Source organism: Carettochelys insculpta, chromosome 26 (assembly GCF_033958435.1).
Source record: "Carettochelys insculpta isolate YL-2023 chromosome 26, ASM3395843v1, whole genome shotgun sequence".
Taxonomy (NCBI): domain Eukaryota; kingdom Metazoa; phylum Chordata; order Testudines; family Carettochelyidae; genus Carettochelys; species Carettochelys insculpta.
In genome coordinates this window covers 5,371,508-5,394,450 of record NC_134162.1, presented here as the reverse complement: position 1 = coordinate 5,394,450, position 22,943 = coordinate 5,371,508, and the positions used below count along the sequence as shown (strand labels likewise).

The window sequence follows — 22,943 nt, the reverse complement described above, 5'->3', positions numbered from 1 at the left end:
CTGACGGCAGAGAGAGACAGGACTTTATCAACATTGCACACACGCAGATCTGGGAGTGCTGACACACAAGTTGGCAGCCACACAAAAGTGGAACTTTGTTAGCCATCTTTTCAGTTATCCATGGAAAATGGGATCACATCCCCCAGCCCTTTTCCTGATGCACTGAAGCAGTCATGCCCCAAGTCTGCAGCACAAGCCTTTATAATGCATAAGCCTGATACCAGCACCCATGAGCGGCTCCTCCTTTATCCAAATTGATTTCACATTCCCTGGTCTAGTGAACCGATTGCAGTACTCAGACCCCAGCAGCAGTACCTGCACACCCAGTTCTGTGGGAGTTGCATACACAGTGCTCTGCCCTCTTTAGCTTCTAGTCTGCTTCCAGAGGATCTCAGAGCACTTCACTAAAGGCTCCCCGCAATCCCACTGTGAAACAGAGCATTAACAGACTGGAACCAAAGCACAAGGGCAGACCGAGTCTGTGATAGAGGATCCCAAAGTGCCTGGTTCTGCCCTATTCTCAGAGTAACAAAGCACATGTTCTCTCTTACGTACTCGTGGGATGGTCACGTGGAAGGCCCCCCATTCAGAGGAGCACTTGGGCACAGATCTGCCATATCACTTGGCTGCAATGAACATATGCACACAGCCACCTGCGGTGCATTTCGCTGCTTGGCCTGACCACCCAATGGGGGAATTATACTGCCCCGCCCTCCTCCCTGCCACGGAGCTGCTTCCCTGGGAGTCACCTGGAAGTCCTCCTCTTCCAGGATCTCTTTCCGCCACTTGATCAGAAATGCAGCACACACGTAGAGGTGGAAATGGGAGAATCCTTCCGGCTCTGACTGCAAAGGACACAAAACTCTTGAGTCAATCCATGCAGCAAAGTCAAAGCTTAGCCTGCCTTTGCTCCAAGCTCTCAGCAGGCCTGGGGCAGGCACTTGGGGCTGAGCTGCACAACAAGGCAGATGAGAGGAAGCAGCAGGTCACTTTGCTGCTCATCTTTAACAGCACAATAGCCTTCCTAGCACTGGAGCTGCCCCATACCCATCACTGGGGAGGCTGTGCCTGGAGCTGGCCCCTGGGCAAAAAATGGAGCGGCCGTGAAGTTTGAGTCCTACATACCTGGTAGGTGTCCCACAGGCGGATGGTGCAGCGCAGGGGAAGCTCCCTCATGAGCAGATTGTTCATCCAGCGAAAGGCGAACTGCAGGTATTCGACCTCATACTTCCTAAAGTGATTGTGTACCTGCTCTGAAACAGCACACTCCATTACACATCTGCACCCCCATGGCGCTCCCAGCTCTGTGCACTAATGCACAGTCCCTCAAAGCACACTGGACCAATCCCACCCCCTCCATTACATCAAGCCCCCTCCAACCATATGCATTAAAGCCCTCTGTTCTGTTAAACGACCCCTCCATGTGCACTTCAACCAAGTCCCCCTGCTAAACCTCCGTCCCTGATACCATGTGCTTTCTGGCCAAATGAGACTGACTCATGCCCAACCCTGCCCTTCCCCACCTGCTTTCTAACCGAGCCCACTCCCCTGCCAGCCAGGACCCCCGCTGTGTGCCTTCCACCTGAGTCCCTTCTGCCACCTAAACCACCCCACCAAACCCATGCCTCCTCTTACAAGCTAAATTAGCCCCACATCTTCATCAAGCCACACCCATCCCAACGAACTACATCCACTTCCCCTTTCCAAAGCAAGCCCCACTTCCAGCTCTTTCCAATGGTTTTTGGCCTCTGTCCTGATCCAGATACCCTCTGGCACAACCACCGGTCTGTGGGAACCTCTTGGGGGATGGGAGAGGAACCGTTACAGTGCAGGCTTGCTCTTGCCTTAGGGTGTGTGCTAGAATTCTAGAGCGGAGCCGTGTGCACCAGCAGCTTCCACTTTGTTGAATATTCCACTTCTCCCCAAAAGATCTGTATCGTATCACTGTGATCAGTGGTTACTGAACAGCCCTACGTCCCCAAGGATTAGATGGGATTCAGCCAAGATTTCTGAAGGAAGCCAAACGTGGAATTGCTGAAGTAACTGCTTGGTAACCAATCGTTTAAGTCAGTTTGTGTATCAGATGACTGGAGGTTAGGTAGCTAATGTGAGGCCAATTTTTAGAAAAGGTTTCAGAGGAATGTTCTTTCTCCTTTCTTCCATCCAGGTGCCAATTATTTCCACCTATGTGCAGAATTAATTTTTTAAGTGCACCAATGCATGTCTGCATGTACACCACCAGTCAAAACAAATTCTAGCTGAGGTGGCTCTACTAATAAGCTGGGCAGCGTTTGACTCTTTCCTGAGCGGTCACAGCTTACAGGGAACACTGCTTGAAACAATAGTTAAGAACAGAATTATCAGAGCCACAGATGACCACAATTTGTTGGGGGAGTCTCAACATGTTTTTCGTAAAAGGAAATAATGCCTCACGATCTAACAGAATTCCTTGAGGGGACTACCAGCATGTGTACAAGGGGAATCTGGTAGGTATAATATACTTTATATTCCAGAAACCCTTTAACAATGTCCCTCACCAAAGGCTCTTAAGCAGAGTAAGCAATCATGGGATAAGAGGGAAGGTCCTCTCAGTGATCAAGTAACTGGTTAAAAGATAGGAACAAAAGGGAAGGAATAAATGTCAGTTTTCAGAATGGAAGGAGGTAAGAAGTGGTGTCCCTCACGGGTTTGTACAGGGACCAGTCCTATTCAACATATTCATAAATGATCTGGACAAAAGGTAAACAGTGAGGTGGTAAAATCTGTAGATAATACAGAACTACTCAAGATAGTTAAGTCCAAGCCAGACTGTGAAGAGTTACAAAAGGATCTCACTTTGTTGTGATTAGGCAACAAAACGGCAAGTGAAATTCAGTCTTTACGAATGCAAAGTAGTATACGGGAAGACATGACCCAAATATAAACATACAAAACGATGGGGTCTGAATTAGCTGTTCCCATTCAAGAGAGAGATCTTGGAGTCACTGGAGATAGTTCTCTGAAAACATCCACTCAATGTGCAGTGGTAGTTGAAAAAGCCAACAGAATGTTGGGAATCATCAGGAAAAGGATCAATAATAAGACAGAAACTACTACATTGCCTCTATATAAATCCATGGTACACTCGCATCTTGAATACTGCATGCAGATGTGGTCAACCCATCTCAAAAAAGCTATCTAGGAACTGGAAAAGGGTCAGAAACAGCAACAAATTAGGAATATGGAACAGCTTTTGCATGAGGAGTGAATAGAAAGATTGGGCCTTTCACCTTGAAAAAGAGACAGCTAAAGGCAGGTAGGATTGAAGTCTATGAAATCGTGACTGGTGTGGAGAAAGTAGATAGGGAGTGTAATTTACTCTTTTTCAGAACACAAGAACTAGGGGGCCCATCACCAAATGAAATTAATGGGCAGCAGGTTTACAATAAAAGGAGGTGTTTCTTCATACCGTGCATAGGCAACCTGTGAACTCTTTGCCAGAGGATGCTGGGAAGGCCAAGACTAACAGGATTCAAAAAATAATGAGATAAATTCATGGAGGAAAGGTCCGTCAATGGCTATTAGCCAGATTGGTAGGAATGGTGTCCCAAGCCTCCATTTGTCAGAAGCGGGAAATGGATGATGGGTGGGATCACTTGGTCATTCCCTGTTGGGCACCTGGCATTGGCCACTGTCAGAAGACAGGATACTGGGCTAGATGGACCATGGGTCTGACTCAACACGGCCATCCTTATCAAACTTTGGGGGCTGAGGAACAAGAGATGTGCACAGCATGACCTCCCCCCTGCTTCCTTGCTCCCTTCAGATCTCCTCACCACCTACCATCGATCCGGCTGACTAGCTCCTCCAGGGCTTTGACCTTCTTCTGGATCCCTGGCTGTGCAAAGGTGTAGTTATCCTGCAGGAAGACAGGGAGAGGCAAAGGCAGCAGCTGCTGCAGTGACAGCATCCCAGAGTGTGGAACCCAGCTAGGAAACCTGCTTGCCCTCTGCCTACTCTTGGGATCAGTGAGGTCAGCTGTCATGCTTTCGACAAGAGTCCCTGCATGTGACCTGTCCAGGGGACAGTGAGTGTGGGGTGATGGGATCCTCTGCTCTGCAATTCACGTCCCTGCTGGGAAAATTTGCTGCCCTTCCAAGCCCAGTGTAAGCCAGAATCCCTAGAAAACACGAGCGCGAGGGTATTGTTGAGTTCGGCAGGATGCTCTAGCAGTTAGATCTACAGATTGAGAATCAGGACGCCTGGGGAGAAATCCTGACTCTTGCTGGGCTTTTTGCTCTAGACTTCCATTGGATCAGGCTTTCCCTTCTGGATTTTATTCCCAGCTCATGCTGAGACACCAGGGGCATCTTCTCCACCTCAATTCCCTGATCTGTCAAGCTGGGGCAATTTTGTAAGGTGCTTTGAAATCCCCTGATTGATGCTAAGTGGTAATTCTTCCATTTGAAGTGGAAGGTGTTTGGTGTGTGTCTCATTGTATGCTTTGCTTCTTGTCATCTATGGGACCCTCACGTCACAGGAGAGCACACTTGAGAAATGGCTAAATAAGTGAATTTGTGTCAGGGTGCAAAGAAAGCCACCTGGAGCTTACAGAGCAAAAGTCCATTTTAATGGGGCCATAAATAGGCACATAAGGATCAAGTACTTAAGTCTCACTTTATTAGGAAGGTCCTTGATAAAAGAGGAGTGTTTCTACTACAGGAAACAAAAGGACATTTGTTACTGCCACTTGTAAGTGCATGTATCTTTGGGAGACCCTGAGCAGTGAGGCCTCTGTGGGATCCCAAGCCAAGGAGGAAGTGGCAGAAGTCTGCAGCACTATGAGGCAATGAGAGGCAGAGACATGAGGGGCTGATGTGCCTGGAGACACGGGACTAAGATGCAGCGTGTTTTCTGGGGGACAAGAGGCATGAGAGATCAGAGAGCATATGCATGGGGACAGTTGTGATGGAGGGGTGTGATAAGGGAGTCTATGTGGGGAAGCAGGAGAGCAGCCAACCAGTGAGTAGGAAGTTTCAGAGGCCAGGATAGAAGGGGATCAAGAATAGACTCAGCAGAACAGCCCTGCCAGGAACTCCCCTCTTTTAACTGAGTGGGGGCTAAGCACAGGTCAGTGACGGGGACAAGACCACTGAATTACCAGTAGATGAGCTAGGATTAGAACTTTTTTGTTCCTGGCATTGGGGCTCCAGTCTCTAAAACTAGACAGGACTCAGCCTGGAACCAGAAGGGAGCTCAGTAGAAATGTCACTCCAGTTGGGGCCTGGCCTGAGGGTGGAAGACAAAGGGAAGACACTGGGACTGTTACCCAAAGGAGAGGGGGAGCAGAGAGAAATCTGAGGGGTGTTCCCCGGTGCACGTACCTGTATGCCATCCAGTAGTTTGCTCATGCACCAGAAGCTGTCAGCTTCGATACTCCGCAACACATCCTGAGACAGGTTCGTCACATCAAAGTTCTCCACGTCCTCTTCTGCAAAACAAAAAGTGCAGGGAATCCAGAGGCCATGTCTGCAAGGGTGCTGGGAGAGAGGACATGGGAGTGCCTGGTAGCTTTATCGGGATCCTTTAGTGGGATGGGATGCCAGGCTGAGTTCCCCACAGTGCCACCATCCTTGTTGCAAACACACTTCTGTGTCCCTGGTGCAACCTACCCTTGGTTTTGAGTCACGCTCCTGCGGCCAGGCTCAAAGGGGAAGAGGGTGGGTAGACTGTTCATGGCAGCTCTGGCTTCTAGAATATGATCTGTAACAAAAGCCATGCAGCACAGCGAAAGATCAGCTGGGAAAAGCTGGAAAGCCCAGAGCCCCTGCACATGGAATGCTTGGGATCACTTGCACACAATTATGCTGTGTAGGGCAGTAGTGCCTGAGTTCCAAGCACAGACCGAGACCCCAGTGCACCAAGCGCTGCACAAACTGAGAGCAAAGCTCTTACGATCTAACAGAACACCTCACCTCGCTCGACAGGGGAGCCAAATCCACAACTACAGTGCCGTTCCATAGACAAGCCAGCGCGCATGCTACGGCGGCTGTGGCGCTCCTTACTAACACTGGTCCTGGATCCAGTCATCTGAGCAAGCTGTCAGGTGGGCATACCGTCCCCAGGCACCACATCATGGTCACCCCAACCAATGAGTCGCCTTGGTCACTGCTAGGCTGGGCAGGATTCTATTTGCATTTCTGATCATTTGGATGGATAACATTGCTGTCTCTTTCCAAGCATTTTGTTTTCATTGGTTTACACTGTCGGTTGTGGGAAAGGGGGACGGGAGTCAGACAATTATTTCCTGACAGTAGGTCTTAAGATTGAAAAGGTGAAAGCTTTATAATCACTGAAATACAAACTGTCAACGCCATGCCAGAATATGCAGAATAAACAGCCTTAAAAACCAAATCGCATCTGCTCTGACTACTCCTTTGCTCGCCACTTGGGACAAGCCTAATTCCAAAGTTTGAATCACTGGATTTTGAGTCTAAGTGCTCAAGCATGTTGCCCGTGTGCACACGTTATTGATGGAAATAGTTCAGGGGGTTTGGCTGTGCAGTGAAATTGGCACCTATCAGACACTTGCGTTTGAGAATGCTGGTGATGCATTAAAGTCCCTAACGAGGACTAGCCATCTCCTTGGCTCAGTGACACAGTCTACCTGGAAGTGGGGTGGGGGAAGATCAAGGAGTCCAGGTGCAAGGGAAAAGCCTGCCCAATGGGTAATGGGTGGGGGAGGGGAGTCAGCCCCCTTTATAGAAATAATCCATCCTTGGAGGCCATGGGAATGGCCCCACAGCAACTCCCTCACTCTGTGAAGGCAGGGAACTCATACACTCATCCAAGCTGAGCGCTGCCCCAAGAGAAGCACAGAGAGTAGATCTAAAGACCAGGATTCAGACAGAGAAATGCCACCAGGCAGTCAAAGCCGTGCATTCCAGGCAGAGCACTGGCTCCTTTGATTGCATATTTGATCTGGTCATGGTTCCTCCACAGGCTGCTTACAGCAGTTTCTCCTCAGGCTCTTTCCTACTGCACTGGCTGCCAAGCCAGAAACCCCAAAGCTCTAAAGCAGCACAGCATGCTTTCAGTGGTGATAATCCTACTGATAGAGCTGACAGCTAGTGGAAAAAGAACTCCTGACAGGGACTGGTTTCATTGGTAGAACTAAGCAGGAGGTTAAATGTTGCCCATCACCCACAGCCAGCAGAAAGATAACAGGCCACTCGAGCCTCTCGCAGAATTAACAGCGACGGAGCAACTGATGGAGTTCTCTGAAGGCAGGTTAAAGGGGAGCGGAACCCAAGACCATGGTACAGCCAGCAGGCCTGGGATGCAAACTGGCAGAAAAGCCCTAGGGAGGAATTCAGAAAGGGTAGGACCTGAGGACACTGCTGCTTCTACCTTTTTACATCAGGAACAGTGTGAGTGCGCCTTTCACACAGGCCTGGAGGGAGGGATGGGCTCTTACTCTGGGTAGCAGCCAGCTCATTCTGTCTACAGCTCTTCCTCAGCTCAGTATATGCTGGTGCATCCAGATGGATGGGAAGCGGGGCTGGTCAGTGACACCTGAGCAGTCTAGTCCCGCCCCCTGCAGTGCCCAAAGCCAATTGCTCCTTCAGTCCATGCCACTGGTGTGCTACCGCTCCTTTAATCTGAGCAGCTCCAAATGCCAGTCTCTCAAGCCACCCTGTGGTGCCTGTAGGAAACAGGAAAGTGTCATTACGGCTGTAGCTACCAATGGCCAAACTGAGGCAGGGAGATGTTGAGTGACTTGCCCACCCTAGCACAGTGGTCACAAACAGCACTAGATCCCATGATTTGGGACTCCCTGTCCTCTTCCCCACTCCCTGGCTGGGAAGCGGAGACCCACTCACAATTTCTAAATCCCTCCCCAGTGCAGCCAGAATAAGAGACTACCAAAACCATCCCAACTACCTCCACACTGGCCTGGGAATGAGCACGCGCCCACCCAACAATAGCTCTTCGGAAACATGCCGCAGTGCTAGGCGGAGAATCCGGGCTCCCAGCAGGAGAGGCAGCTGATCAAGCTGCTCCAGCACCAGCTGCATAATAAATACAGCTCTCATTTGGGCTTTGGATGGGAGCGTCACATCCCACTGACTTCCAGGCTCTGTGCAAGCCTCTTCTCTCTCTGCATTTCTAGCCTAAGCTGTGGCCATTCTTGGGATAGAGAAGGCAGCGGTTTGAGGTGGCAGTGGAGTAAAACAGGCCCTGGATGAGACGAAGGGTTCAGTAATCAGACTGCTACAACTCCCTGGTGAATCACCAGGGCATTTTTTCTCCCCATCACTGGGCAAGCGGTAACTCAGAGACTCATCTAGGCTACGGTAGGAAAACGGAGACAGATGATATTTGCCTTGCCCCAAATCTTGGGAGCTAGACAGGCAGATTGTGTGAGCCTCATGCTCCAGGCATAAGCCAATCTCTAGTTCCTAGGAGGAAGCCTAAATGGAGCTGGCGGGTGGGATTAGCTAAATGTGAGGTCTCTTGAACCTTCGTCTACAGCATGTGCCAGCCAGAATCCCTATGGAAAGGGCATTGCTAGGGACGTTTAAACACCCATCTCACAGGCTCGTTCATTCCACCCTTTGAAGCAGGATCTCACCACCAGCATTTCTCCTGGCAGCTGGAGCCAAGATCCCTCCACTCCCCACTGCTGCTCCCCTCTCGGTGGGTCAGGGGGGTTGGAATAAAAGGCGCTGCAGGAAGCACGGCCTAGTGGTTAAAGCCAGAGAGGGCTGGCTGCCACAGACACTGCATAGCACTGAGCTCCTCACGCTCTTCTCTGCTTCTGTGTCCTTGTCTGTCCTGTGTGTCTCACCCCTCCCTCCCTTGCCCAGCTGGCAGGCGACTCCCTGCAGAGGCACCCACATCTCCCCTCCATTTCCACTGGTGCTGCAGGTGCCAAGCACCTTTGAAATCAGGTGCCAGGAAAATAAGGGGTAAGGGGTGGTCGGCTCTTTGGGGCAGAGCCATCTTTTTGTGCTGCATTAGTCCAGCCCCCAGCCCAAAGGGCTCCTATCACTGCAACAGCCGTAACCCCCTGGACACCAACAGGGCACTGCACTCTCCCAGCCTTGCTGTGAGACGGGCTCCTCGAAGGGACAGGGCTAGAGCTGCGCAGCTCCTTGTGGGCTGGCTGAGGGCTTAAGGCTCTGGTGCCCATTTCCAGTTAGCCCACTAATGAGCTTCACTTTTTCTCTTAGCTTCCAGTTGCCTCCCCTTCCCCTCTGCCGAAGCCAGGCACCCAGCATAGCCCTGCAGGGAAGGCACACGGCTGGCCTGGCAGCAGCGAGGGAACGGAGACAGTCCTAGAGCCCCTACGCATTACAAAACCAGCTGCTGGGAATGGCGAGGAGGCAAAGTCTGTCAGTCAGTGCCCAGGGGAATATTTTGGGAGGGTTGTGCCTGGGTCCGCAGGTGCAACAGCTCTAACATCTTCTGGGCCAGCAAAGATGTAACAGTTAAACCCAGCTTGCAGCAATTAGCGACGAACTGCCAACAGTGCCAGGACTGCTCAGCTTCCTAAAGACCCCTTCCCTCTCGCCTCCCTCTGCAAAGCTGAGCTCCAGTAACTGCAGCCAGCCATAGGCATTGGGGGCAGCTAGGAAGATTTGCTTCTGGGCACAGGGAGAGGGAGGACAGGGCTCAAGGCCATTGCAGACCAGGTTTCTAAATCGAGCTAACTGGGGGCGCAGCAGGCAAATGCTGCGAAGTCCGTCCCTGAGGAGTACGAAGCAGAAGAGACAGCGCTTCCCTTCTAGCCGGCCCATGAGCCACTGGCCAGGCGCAGAAGGAGACCATCAAACTCAATTCTGTGTGGCAAGAAGGCGGGAGCAGCACCACAAGACGACCCCGACTTACATACAGAGACTGCCACGGGCCAGGCAGGAGCACGAGACTCACACCCAGAGCCTGGTGCTTGGAGTCAGGCAGAGCCATCCTGCCCATGGGACTGTTCCAGGGGATTGCCCCATACCTCACACTTTGGGGGCCCCAGGGCAGTTGCCCCAACTGTCCTATATATGGAACAGTCCCCTTTATTGAGCTTAGGCCATGGGGCTGCAGGAGACCTGCAGGATTACCCGGGAGGCTTGGCGCAGGGTGGCAGCAGGGGTTAGATACCCCCACACACTGTTGCTGCAGGAGCCATGGGATACGGAGCGACCCAGCAGCCTGCTCCACCTCCATCACCCAGCTGGGCTGCTCCACTTCACCACTGCCCCAGAAGTGCAGCACCCTGGCTCCTGCCTGCTCTGCTCTGCTCCAGCCAGGTGATCCCTGCAACTGCCCTGCGCCAAGCTCCCTGGTAATCCTGTCACTCGGAGGCGGCAGCTTCAGGGAAGGGCTGCAGTGGGGACTGGAGGGGGCAGAGCAAAGGCAGGAAGAGGTGGGATGGGGCCAGATACAGAGAGGGGGTTGCCTGGGCTTCAGATGCTCCTAGGGTCAAACCACCAGAGTGAGTAAGGAGACCCGAGTCCCACTGCTGGCTCTGGACAAGTCACCGCACCTCTCTGTGCCTCAGTTTCTCCACCACTTTGTCTTACCTAGTTAGACTGTGAGCTCTTTAGGGCAGAGGTCATCTTCCTCTGTCCTGTGTCTAGCACAACAGGGCCACTAGAGGCGACTCTCGTACTAACTAGTAACACCAGAATGAGCAAATTCATTTGACTAAAACCCAAATCCACTTGGGGCCTGAAATTCATTATTTGCTGCCGTTCGGGAACCACGGAATTGTAGGACTGGCAGGGACGCCTGCACTCAGGGCAGGGTGAAATTTTACCTAGACCACAGGTGGGGAACCTGTTTTCTATCAGAGCCACTGACCCACAGAAAATAAATCTGCGTGGGCCATGCACAGTCCCACTGAGGGGATGGGGCTTCCCCCTACAACAGGGCAAGCCAGCACGTGGGGCTCCAACCCTGCAGTGGGGCATGGAGGCTCAGGGCTTCCTGTAGTGTCCAAAGTGGTGCTAGAAATGAGGGGTTATGGGAGCAGGGGAGGAGGTCTGGGGTGCCAGCTCCAGGAGGGAGCCTGGGGCTTCTGACCTGGGCAGAGGCGTATTGGAGTGAATTAGGATGCAGGGGGCAGGGACGGTCCGACCAGGGACCTGGGGTTTGAGGTGCAGGTGCTGCCTAGGTGGTGCATATGCCAGCAGGCTCCTGCTCAACAGCACAATGGGGCTAAGAAAGGCTCCCTGGCTCCATGCTGCTCCCAAAAGCAGCCAGCACATTTGGCTCCAAGGTGGAGGCGCAACCAGGTGACTGTGTAGTGTGTGGTGCCCATGCCTGCAGGTATTGCTAACGCTGCTACATGGGCCACCGTTCCCAGCCAACGGGCTCCATGAAGCCAGCACAGAGCTTCCCTGATTGCCCCAGCACCTAGGGCAAGGGTCTGCAACCCTTTAAGGACTTCTTTATGGCTCCTTACACCGTAAGTGCAAAGCGTTTTTACAAGAAAAAAAACCCTGATTATTTTTGATACAGGGTGAACGTCTAAAAGCCCAACGATGAACAACTCAGAGCTAAAGAGCAAAAGATACATGATAGTGACACGGTGGATAACTCCCCCTTTAATACGGGCAGCGCTTTGTGACTATGACACAGTATCTGTGTTTTGATTGTGATGCTAACGAAGGCTTGATTTGGGAAAGGAAAAAGGAGCTTGCGGCATTGCTGCTGTGAAGGGCGACGCACATTTAAAGAAGGAGAAATTAAATAAAGTGGCAGAATTAAAGTGGGTTCGGGAATGAGCCAGGCAGACAGTGGTACAAACACACATGTAACACGTGAGGAAAGAGAAAACATAAAAGGTTTGTGACTGTGCTGCAGTAAACGTGTATCACATCACAAATCATTGTGGGGGTGCTGCTCTTAAAATGGGGGTTACAAGACGTAGGGTTTGACAGTATTTATGAAGGAGCATCTTGTGTTCACAAGCATTGCGGCTTTTGAATGAATGAGTTTTAACAGAATTTAAAATAAAAGGCTCGTCTTACTATTTTGGTTGCTGATCCCGACCTAGGGATTATTGAGGGACACACTGGCTGTGGCCAGGAGTAGACTGGACTTTTAATGCCACTCATGCCCCTCTCCTAGTGGGTACCGGGGAGGCATGAATGGGACTCCCTGCTGCTGCTGCTGCTGCTGCTGCTGCTGCTGCTACAGCCACCACTGCACCCTGGCCCACTTGGTCAGGGAGAGGATAAGGGGCAGAATAAGGGCAGAGCAGGGAGAGTGCCCTGGGCTGGGGCGGTTCACAGGCCTTCCCCTGGCCAGGATGTCCCTGGAGGAAGGCAGTGCTGGAAGCCTGAAAGTTAGCGTGCAAAGGACAAAAGGGGAGAAGGGTGGAGCAGACAGCAGAATGGGAGGGAGAAATTCAGGAGCAAGACTGAGGGCTCGATTCCTGCGTCAGTGTTGGTCTCGCAGGAAGTGGCTTCTCTGTACAGGGACTCAGTGGTATTTACTGGCCTTCCTCCTGCAGGGCAAGAAACTGCCAGGCCCAAAGTCCTGGAACGTGGGCAGGGAAAGCTTGTGCTATGTTAAGCTTGGGGCAATGTCATTAGAGAAGGAGCCTGCAGCACCTGTCCGGCTCCCTTCTCCAGCCCTGCCACTCAGCACAGACCCTCTCCTCTTCCCCCAGCTGGTTTGGAGGTTAGTGGTGCAATCAGGAGGGCGGCCTGAGCCAGGTTTCCTGACAAAGATAAGCTCTGATACACTCCTCCCCGGATCACAGCACTCAGCACAACCGTCTGTTCCACAACAGCATTAAAAAGGCCCCACATAAAGAACGTGGAGAGCCTGCATAAGGCTCTGACAGACACTGACAGCCAGCCAGCATCAGCCACTTGGCTCAGGAGGTTCCAGCCCAAATGAACATGCACAGCTCCCTGCTGCACCAGCTGTCCCACCGGGGAAAACAATGCCCCTGCCATTGGACCTAACTGCCCCACACAGGGACTGCCGGGGGGAACCTGGCTGGGCAGCAGGCGAAACGGACTAGCCTGAGAATTCCAGAACCCCTAATGGTGGGGCAGGCACACCAGCTCCGTCCTGTTAACTCTGACCCTTTCTCCCTCTCTCAAGGGATGGATCACTCCTGTTCCAATCACAGTCCCCCAGCTGGGGGTAGTGGCTAGGGGCTGGGCTGAGCTGCTTGCTGGATATTTACCCTGTTCCTCAGTGATGACCTCTGCTACACATTGGGCACGCACAGGGCACTGATGGCAGAAGGACGACAGCAATGGCTTGGTCAAAGGCAGGCTCCGAGTTTGGCAGCATAGGATAAAAGGGCTCAGCCTGAACTATGCCCTTTGCTACATCCAGCGTTCCGCTAGGTGAATCTAACACTGACAGTCGGCTCCAGGGGTCCATCAGTCCGAGCACCACTCCTGCTAGCCGACTAGCTCTCTGGTATCTGCTGTGATGTCGTTAATGGCTTCACTGCCACCTGCAGTTAACACCGGGACAGTTCAGAGGGACCATTTCTATGTGCAGACTCGGTTGGAAAAGAAAAACATTGAATGAGCAGATCCCCTTAGCACCCACCCATGCCAGAAACACAAGCAGTGCTGGGTCAGTGCCCTGCCCGCTACCACCTCCAGCCAGCAAGGAGAGTCACCTTTACAGCCTCCCTTTGATTTACCGGAGCAATAGCAGTCCCGAGTTCCTCCTGTGGCTGTCCTTACCCTACTCCCCCACCCAGCCACACGTCTCGGAGGAACATTCAACTCCAATGCACTGGACCCCTTATGCGCTCCCCTGCTTGCCCTAAGTCAGGTCAGTTTGCAATGGGCTGGAAAACTGAGGCTGTTCCACCCGAGAGAAAGCTGCAGGGAGACCAGGGTACAGCATGGAACGTGCTTACAGGGGAGCTTGATTAGCACAAGATACGCAGCAGAGATCCCTGGGAATTACATATGCATTTGCTTGTTTCTGAAGGTTCCCTTGTCTCCCTCACAAACACCCCTTCCCCACACACTGCCAGCTTGGAGATCTCTAGCATGTGGACATTCCTGGCCTGGCCCAGCCCGGCCCGGCCACAAATTACTCATCCGGACAGTGCAAGCTCAGATTCCCCTCTACTGCTCAGCTGCACACAGCCACCTGTGCCGGAACACGCTACCTGCACATGCTACCCCGAGGCCAGCTTGCATCGCAGTCATTCAGCAGCTCTGGCTGCTGCAGCCCGAACACTGCCCATGAGCTCCTCTGTCAGAGGCACCAGCTGAAACAAGCAGCACTCAGCAATCTTCAGCGGAAGCCATTGATCAGCTGGGAGCAGCAGGCCCACCGCAGATAGATGGGTCGCTGGCACAGCCCCCAGGCATGCTGAGGTAGCAGCGTTTCCACAGCAGGCGCACACAGAACACCCTGGGACTGTGCAAACTGGCTCCCTATGGGGGACGCACAGAAGGGAACGAGGGACTCAGATCCTGTGCACTTGCTAGAGATCTCCAAGCTGGCAGCATGCGGGGATGGGGTTTTTGAGAGGGAGACAAAGGGCCCTTCAGAAACAAGCAAATGCAGAGCCAGGGCTGTTCTCCGTCTGATACCACCTCCCTGGGAAGGAGCCACGCAGCAGGAGAAGGATGACAGCACAGACCAGACCCCAAGAAGCTTCCGGGGCAGGTACTAAGCTTGCTCTGGATTGCTCAGAGGCCATCACCCTGGACAGCCGGAGCACTGCAGCCAAGTGTACAGCTCAGCAGACTGGGCCGTCAAGTGAAAGAGAAGGGCCCCCAGCCCCCATGGCTAAACAGCTGGTTCCTTACACACTCATGAAGGGAGCCAGAGCTACAGCCCATGGAGACCCAAGTCCTCCTTGTCCATGGAAAGGTACCACATGGGCGGCGCTGGCTCCCCCACAGCGTGCTCTCACCCCTTGTCCTGCAGCAAGCTTGAGGGCAGTGAGAGGGGAGAGGAGTCCCATCTCCAGCCAGTCCAAGCATTGGCCTCCCTACAGCTGGAAGGGCCAGTGGGAGGGAGGTTCCCAGCCCCTGCTGGCTGGAGCCCTAGCAGCTCATGCCACAAAGGTCGCAGCCAGAAGACAGCAGTAACGGACATCATTCCCGGCCCGGCCCAGCCCGGCAGCAATTACTCATCTGGACAGCACAAGCCCAAATTCCACTCCCAGCTACACTCCACTGCTGTACCCCCGGCTCCTGCCCCCAGCAGCCGCTCACACCCCAGGCACCACTGGGTGTTACAGGCCTGGGACCCCCAACCAGGACATGGCATGTCCAGCTTCCAAAACCACCCCAGGCTAAGGAGGCCTGAGCCCATAGTAAAGAGGTTTCTTTTGGCCACATCTAAAAGCCTTTGAAGGTAGCTCTAGACTAGAGCCTTGTCCAAACAGCCCCTCTGTCTCCCAGAACTGTTCCTTTCACTGCTGGGCGAGCAGCAAGTCCCCCGCGCACACACCTCCCCTGTGCACACTGACAGCCCTTCACTCAAAAGGTGTTCCAAAGGCAGGTCCCCGTTTCACAGTTGGCTGGAAAACCCTGCAAAGTGACTGGCCAAAGTCTCACAGGGAACTGGGTCTCCTGGATCCCTGTTCTAATCCCTAGAGCCCCTCACCCACAGCAAGGTGGACTGGGCCAGGCCTTACCCGTGGCCAGCAGAGTGAGCCAAGCTGGGGCTGCAGGGCATTTACTGCTAGCAACCACCACGGAGGAAGGAAGCGACTGGTTTGAGCCTGTGAATGGAGCACTTTGGATCATGCAGCTGTTGAGGGAGCAGACAGTGCCCTCCCTGTCTCTTAGGTCATCACATGACTAATCTCCCTGCACAGCTTCACCCAGCACATCCCTGCACCTCCTTCCTACAGAGCTCAGACAAGCCTGTTGGAGAGGTGGGTCTGGCTGCTGCTTGTTTTAAACGTGTGGCTTGCCCCTTTTATTGAATGGGACAGCAGGGCTGATCAGCCAAAGACATGCATTAACCAGCCAAAAGGGAGGAGTTGTAACTGACCTCTATAAAAGTTGCCGCTGCTGCCTTGGCTTGGGCTACTCCACCTGCCCAGGTCTGAGGAAGGTTAACACGTCCCCAAGACTTTCCAAATGGGCTAATTTGGGGGGGGGGCAGGAATGCTAAAAGAGAAACTATTAAGTCAAACAGTAACAGCTCTGCTCTCAGTGTGGACTCGCGCTGAACAGTTAACCCCCACCTCAGCACAGCAATTATTTCCTTACACCACATGACAGCTCCCCGGGAGCCACTCCGGTCCTTCTGACTCAGCTGGCTGCAGGCTCCACTGTCAGGAGAGGGAGGCATTTGGAAAGCACTTAAGTCAGAAATCTGAGAGGCTAGTGGGCAGCCAACTAGATGACCTTGCAGGGCAGTATGACACAGGGAGAGAAAGAGGTTCTTTGAGGCTGCCCATACTGAGTCACCCACACAGGCTTCCTTTTAACTTTTTTTCCAATCCATGCACAGAATAAATTTTGTTTTGTGCACTGAGGTCTGTGTAGATGCACACTAGCAATAGAAACATGCTGCTGGCTGAGGGCTCTGCTAATCAACTGGGTGGCTTCCTGGGCAGCCACCAAAGTGCTCAGCTTACAGGAAACACTGGTCACCACAGACCCTCTCTGCACAGCTCTGATGGCACCATGCCGAGAACATGGTACAATTTCTTGGGGGACCTGACTTCCAAACAAATACAAAAACAATGGGAGTGAGTCTAGAGAAGAGCAACGCAGATGCCGGTGGTGACTGCTAAGACCCAGCCACAGAGGGACTGTGAGGAGTCCCAGAGCTATGTGAGTTGAAGAACTGGGGCTGGGGAGACAACAGTGGTTTGAGATGGTCCATGGTGGGAAGGTATAATTGTCCAGTGAAAGAGGACGCTTTTCCCAAGGAGATCTGTTAGGCAGAGCTACAGGCCCCAGACTATGTGATGGGAGCAACATAATGCAACACCAGCTTGGACAAGTAGGTTTGGAAGATGAACTCTATCAGCAAATAATCGCTAAGTGTCATTTGTCTGTACGTTATAACCGAAGGAACATTCTTCCCATCAGCACTCCAGGATTCCCTGTATCTATTGTGACTGGTGATGTTTGGGTTTTTATGGTCCAAGTGTTGACTGTTTGGATCTCAGCATCTACTGGCATTCAATTAGTGTCCAATTCCCTCTCCATGGCCGCCATGCCCGCCCCAACTCTCCACAACTGAGCACTTAAATACACTGAAAATGCATAAAAAGAAACACTGACCTTATCCGCCCAATAGAACTGAATTCTGAGACAGCTAGTTATGAAGCTACAGCCTTGCATTGGGTAGAGACTAAGCAGTCCCACTGCTACCTTCTGAAGACTACAATTGCACTCCTTACATTAGGGCTCTGCAGACCTCTGTAATGATGCTTTGGGCCTGTTTACTCCATCAAAACGAACACAACAAACCCCACCTCAAGCCATCTGCTTTCAGGCCACCTGCCAGATTCACCACTAGGAGACTGTCCATTTCTGCCTCATCCACACACCCCACTGCACCATATGTACATAGAAGTTTGAACCCAAGTGATGGGCATGAGGTTACTGTTCGGATGGCAAAATGGCGCATGCCAAAAACGAGCCTTCTCACTATGATTTATCTGCTGTCCACAAGCATGCTGGTTGCTCTGGCCTGGCAAGCCAGCAGGGGGCATGGTCCAACCCTCCTGATGGCCTTTTCAAAGGTGGGCCTAGCAAGCCAATGAGCATAAAGCCTGCAAATGGCTGAACCACTAATAGCTCAAATTAACCCCCTCCACCTCCCTTGCAATGCCTACTCATGGGTAACCCCTCTGAGCCAGCTTTAGCCCTGGAACACACCGCAGGGCGGGACACCTATATGGAGTGACTCTTTGGAGCTCTACTGCCCATACCCCGAGAGAGAAGGCACGTACTTCCTGGAGACAACACCCCATGAGATGTGCCTTTAAGAGCGGAAGCCACAGCACCCAAGGAAGAGGTGCCCCTGGAGGGTCTGTCCCCTTACAGAGAACATGCACCTGGGGGCGGAGGGGACCTCAATGTAACAGGCACGAGCCTCTCCACATTACTGACTATGCAAAGCTGAATGGTGGCAATGGAGCCTTTGTGTTCTCCAGCTGCAAAAGTCTAAGTGCAACCCCCGCGCTTCCTACTCCTCAGAGTCACAAAGGTGAGAGAGAGAGAGAGCGCCTCTGAACACACATTTCCAGGAGTCACCGGCTCTGGCACCTGCCAGCAAGGGCTGCTGTCCTATGAACACGCATAGCTCCACATCACTCAGCGAGCAGCACGTGGGTGAATCTGGTGCAGAGTGGAGCTAGAAGAACTATATAGCACCAATCCAATGTCAGACACTGTGCAAGGTTCGCCCACCTCTCTTGATCTTCCTGCCTTTGGAGACGTACAACGCAAGCCACTGGTCCCACACCAGGCCTTTTGGTGAGCAAAAGCTTTCCAGTCAGACCATTGGACAGCTGTCTCCTTCAGAGACTAAAGCTTATTGCACTTACGATCAAACTGGATTTGAACACAGGTCTCCAGAGGTGAAAGGCTGAAGTGGGAGCCTGCTGTGCCCCTGGAACCATATCAGTGAAAGGGCCAATTTCTTACAAGCCAAAAAATGTTGTCTATCCCACATTTCAGGAGCAGCTCCTAGCAGGAGGAGCAATTCAGTGAGAAGGGTTGATCTTCAGGGTAATAGGCATGAAAACCAATCAGGGCCTGTCACGATGTGAAACAAACATTCAGACTAGTGTATCTATTACAGCAGACTCCATGGCCCTGTGTGGCTGCAGGTGGACACAGAGCACAAGGCCCTATGGATTCTCACCCACAGGAGACCAGCCCCATTACCCTCCAGAGATGGGCACAGTGCACCTGACATTTCAAACTTGTCTTGCACTCAGCTAGGTTATTTGTTCAGCCTGCCCAGCTCATCAGACCACAGAGCAAGCCACAGCTCGGGCTTGGTGCCCTCATGCACCGTGTCACTCTATTAACACCGATAGAGCACTACTTGGCAGACTAGCTAGGCTCTGCTCTCAGTCGCTTCTAAGACATAAGTTTTTTCCTTCTGTAGATACTTTCATAGGAAATAAAATTCACTAGGGCAAAAAAATGGCAAGCCCCTTTAGGCTTTGTGCCACCAATTCCTCCAGATCCTTCAGCTGAGCATAATCCTGTAAGACGCTGAGCACCCTCAGCTCCCACTGACTGCAACTTGAAAGGACTTAGCCCCTCACAGGATCAGACCCCTGGAATCAGACACTGTCAACTTAAGTGTCTTGCAGGGACTGAGCCAAAGCCCAGTGAAGTCAGCAGTCTTTTCATTGACTAAAGTGTACTCTGCATCAGTTACCTTTATGGGGGTTTGAAAATAGCTTTAACCTGGCGACTGAGTAGCCATCCTGTTTCTAAAAAAGGTTTTCTGAACCCCTATGTTTAAAGTGCAGCAACACAAGCTTCACACGTTCTCCTGAGAGGCAGCAATGAACCCAAGAAGACAGGACAGACTAGAACTGGCAGGTCAGTGAAAGAAACTGACCAGACATGGGGGTAAAACTGACCGGCTACTAAGGTAAACGCTTAAAGCAGAATGGCAGAGTGGGAGAAATCAATTCATGTTTTAAAAGCTCTCCGACTGAATCAGCTGTGGCTGCATTAGTGAAACAGAGCAGCAACGGGATTTTTATTTTTTTAATTTGAACAGGGCCCCTTTACGGCTCATTTGTCAAGGACCTGAGCGAGCGCCAGCTCGGAATTCTAGCCACAGGAGCAAGAAAAATTCAGTTATGGGTTCAAGCAAAGCATCGGAACAAATAAAAGGCTCCACTACGTGGAAACTACAGGCGGATTAGGCCCATTGACATGTAAATACACCCTTGGCACTTTTGGTTTTGTAGAATCCTGTACATTATGTAGCTACAGCCAATCCAGGAGGAAGAGAAGGGGGCAGCAAGGTTAAGGAGCAGCTTTAACATCATGCAGCAGCTAAACAGCAAAGAGATCCTTTCTCCAGCTGGTTAAGCTTGTCTGAGCTTAACAATTCAGAACCATTGCAGCACCAGAGGCAATCATCTGTTCTGAGCCTCAGATGTCACTTACCAACATATTCGGAGAGGAACACGACAAAGAACGGAGTGACCAGGTCATTAATCCCCTGGACGTAGCCACTGGCTGGGTGTCGGATGGCCCAGATAAACAGAATTCTTTCAAAGATCTAGGAGAAGCAAGGAGGAAAGCCACACATCTGTGTTAGCCAGGCTCAGAGCAGAAGCAGAGAAGCATGCATGATAGGCATACAGGGTGGTCATGTTTGGCAGAGCCATTCCTAGCAGCCACACTTACAGGATCCAAGTAAGCAAGCTAAAGAACCAGGACTCCCTGGGTGGAGCTGAAGCCCTGATCCTCCTCAGCCCAGCCCACCTCTCTCCAAATGTCAGTGCTTGGTTTCCTTGGTGAGTGAGCTTGGAGCTTGAGTTTCTAAGATCCAGACGCAGCCCCAGATGTGGTTTCAGGCAGTTTTCAGTGTATTAACAGAGCTGGTCACTCAAGACGTTCATCTGCACACAAGCTCAAGCCCTTTAACTGTGGCACTGCATGCAGCATTACGGGACTACTCCTGAGTAAGCAAGCTCCTGGCTGTGGGACCGGCAAGTTAGCAGCCAAGCTGCTGGGTCTGTTTTCTGTTACAGCACTTCAAGAACCCCAGTGACAGACACTAACAGTGCTACAAGCAGGTACCCCCGGGCTTTTCAGATTTCCCTGCAGATTAGAGTGCACTGTGACTGACTCCAAATAGGCTTCTTCCGAACGCTCCCTGTGCCTAGCCTCCAGAACCCCTTGTCCTCTTCTCGCCCACTGATGCCCTGTGGTCTGAGACCCGAGTGGGAAGAGAGATGCCAGATTCCAGACAGCTCTGCCTACGTAAGAGCACCTCAAGGGCTTCTACAACACACGGTGGTCCTCTAAGGACACAGGCAAACCAAGAACTCCAAACTGAACTCTTCTGCAGCTGCTTGTACATCTTAGCAACCCCACTAAAGCACCTGCACCTCGGACAACACAGGTGGGGATTCTCTTACTAGCTCTCGCAAGGACAAGGCAGCTTTGATAGCTTTAAGGGCTTAGGACAGCCTACTCTGGCTTGAGGGCCTTGTGCTGGTTTCAAAGAGAACTTCAGCTTTCACCACCACTCAGTTACTGTTAGTCAAATACATATGTGCCCTTCATCACTGGAGTTCCTGGCCAGAGTCCCTAGATCAGATCTTTAGCCTTTAAAGAAAGGCCCCGAAAGGCTTAAAGGAACTGTGCTGATGGGTCAGAGGACACACTGGACTTGTCCAAGCAGGGACATTTACCCACACAACTGAATGGTTAGTTTAATTCTCCACCTGCACACGCTTATTCTGGAGTCACAGGGGTGCATCCCAGGTTAGTTTATGTTTCTCTTAAAGCACCACAGAGTCCAGTCATGGTTTTGTTCCTTCAAAAGAGGAGCCCACACCAAACTCACCCTTGCCACCAGGCAGAAGATACTGGATGTGCCATTCAATAGCTAGGACAACTAACCAAAGCTACAACGAAGATGTTTTGAGGCAAATAGCTAGAGCTAGACATAAGAGACCACGTCTTAATCACAGCTCTGCCCGTGCCCAAGCTCACAGCAGGCTTAGTCACACATCCTCTCTGCGCCTCCATTTCTCCTCCCATCCTTTGTCTGGTCTACTTTGCTTGTAGGCTCTCCGAGACAGATACTGTCATTTACTGCATGTGCATACAGCACTCAGCATAAGTGAGCCCCAATTTCAGTTGTGGTGCCTCTCCACACCTGCCTCTCACTAGCTCTACTCAGAGTTACACCCAGCCTTCTGCACGATCCCTCTTCCCATGCGGTGCTTGTGTCTGAATGGTAGGGTGGGATTAGCTACATTTTACATCCAGTAACCCTTTCCAAACAGATCTCGTGAGGATGATCCTAAGACAGGTATTAGAAAGGAGGGATGGTCTGCCAAGGGTAGCTGCAAGACCACAGTCCAGATGACAGAATTAAACCCACTGGCTCTACTGGAATGGCCCTCTCAGCACAGAATGGGTGCCTCTCGCAGAACACACCCAAGCCAGATGGGCCTGGCACCCTGGGTGGAATGGGAGTTACCAGTGGGACTTGGCCTGACACAGGCAGTCCTGCCTCACCTCCTGGACTAGCGGCTGCTGGAAGAGTGGGATGAGGGGGTTTGTCCTGGGGATGTCAATGTGGATCTGAAAGAGGAGACAGACAGCAGGTTAGACATGCTGACCTCCATCATCGGGAAGGGGATGCAGATGTGATTCGCATCTATGAATCAGCGGTGCCAATCCATTGAGGGGCTGATGGAGAGAAGGGCCCAACTCCCTCTACCACCCCCCAGGGACAGAGACACTTGCTAAGAGGCAGAAGGTGTCAACTCCAGCCACCACTGCTCAGTCCTGGGGAAGAAGCGGGAGCCGCGGAAGTGGTGGGGGCCTGAAAGCCAAGGATCAGTGCATGGGTGGCAAATCAGAGAGGAGAACCACTGGCGCAGCTGATACAGCCAGAGGAAGGACAGGGGTTCCCCACTCTGCCTCACTGGGGGAGATGGACCCCACCTCACACAACTTTCCCCAGCTTTAGCTGCTGTGATCCTACACAGGCCAGAGCAGCAGCAGCAAGGGGGAAGGGAGAACAGGGAAGAAGGAAAGCATCACACTGGGGAAAGGGAACAGAGGGGGAAGCCCGGTTGCAGCAGGGTGCACTCCTGGGTGCAGCGAGCAAGAGGAGGAGCCAGGCCAGTACCTGCCGATAGGTGTCCTGATGGTGCTCCTCATTCCTGGAGTCATAATACTGCTCAATGAAGCCAAAATACTCCTCCCGCTTGCGCTGCAGGGTCAGCTTCCGCCGCTCCTTGTTCGCAGGGAGATAACCCTGTGGCAGAA

The 22,943-nt window shown here is 52.2% G+C and overlaps 1 protein-coding gene across 3 annotated transcripts in view; it reads right to left on the bottom strand.

Annotated features, from left to right (window-relative positions):
* TBC1D22B (TBC1 domain family member 22B) overlaps window positions 1-22,943 on the bottom strand; it is a 39,561-nt gene that overhangs the window by 2,204 nt on the left and 14,414 nt on the right. The window contains exons 6-12 of one of the 3 annotated variants that reach the window (XM_074977669.1): window positions 22,804-22,932; window positions 22,185-22,250; window positions 20,094-20,208; window positions 5,364-5,470; window positions 3,823-3,898; window positions 1,126-1,253; window positions 750-845 (exon numbers count right to left, since the gene is read on the bottom strand). In XM_074977669.1, coding sequence (XP_074833770.1) covers window positions 750-845; window positions 1,126-1,253; window positions 3,823-3,898; window positions 5,364-5,470; window positions 20,094-20,208; window positions 22,185-22,250; window positions 22,804-22,932 — 717 coding nt within the window. Of the gene's footprint in view, window positions 1-749; window positions 846-1,125; window positions 1,254-3,822; window positions 3,899-5,363; window positions 5,471-20,093; window positions 20,209-22,184; window positions 22,251-22,803; window positions 22,933-22,943 lie in introns of those variants that run through there. The other 2 variants (XR_012642596.1, XM_074977670.1) reach the window with 2 other exon arrangements.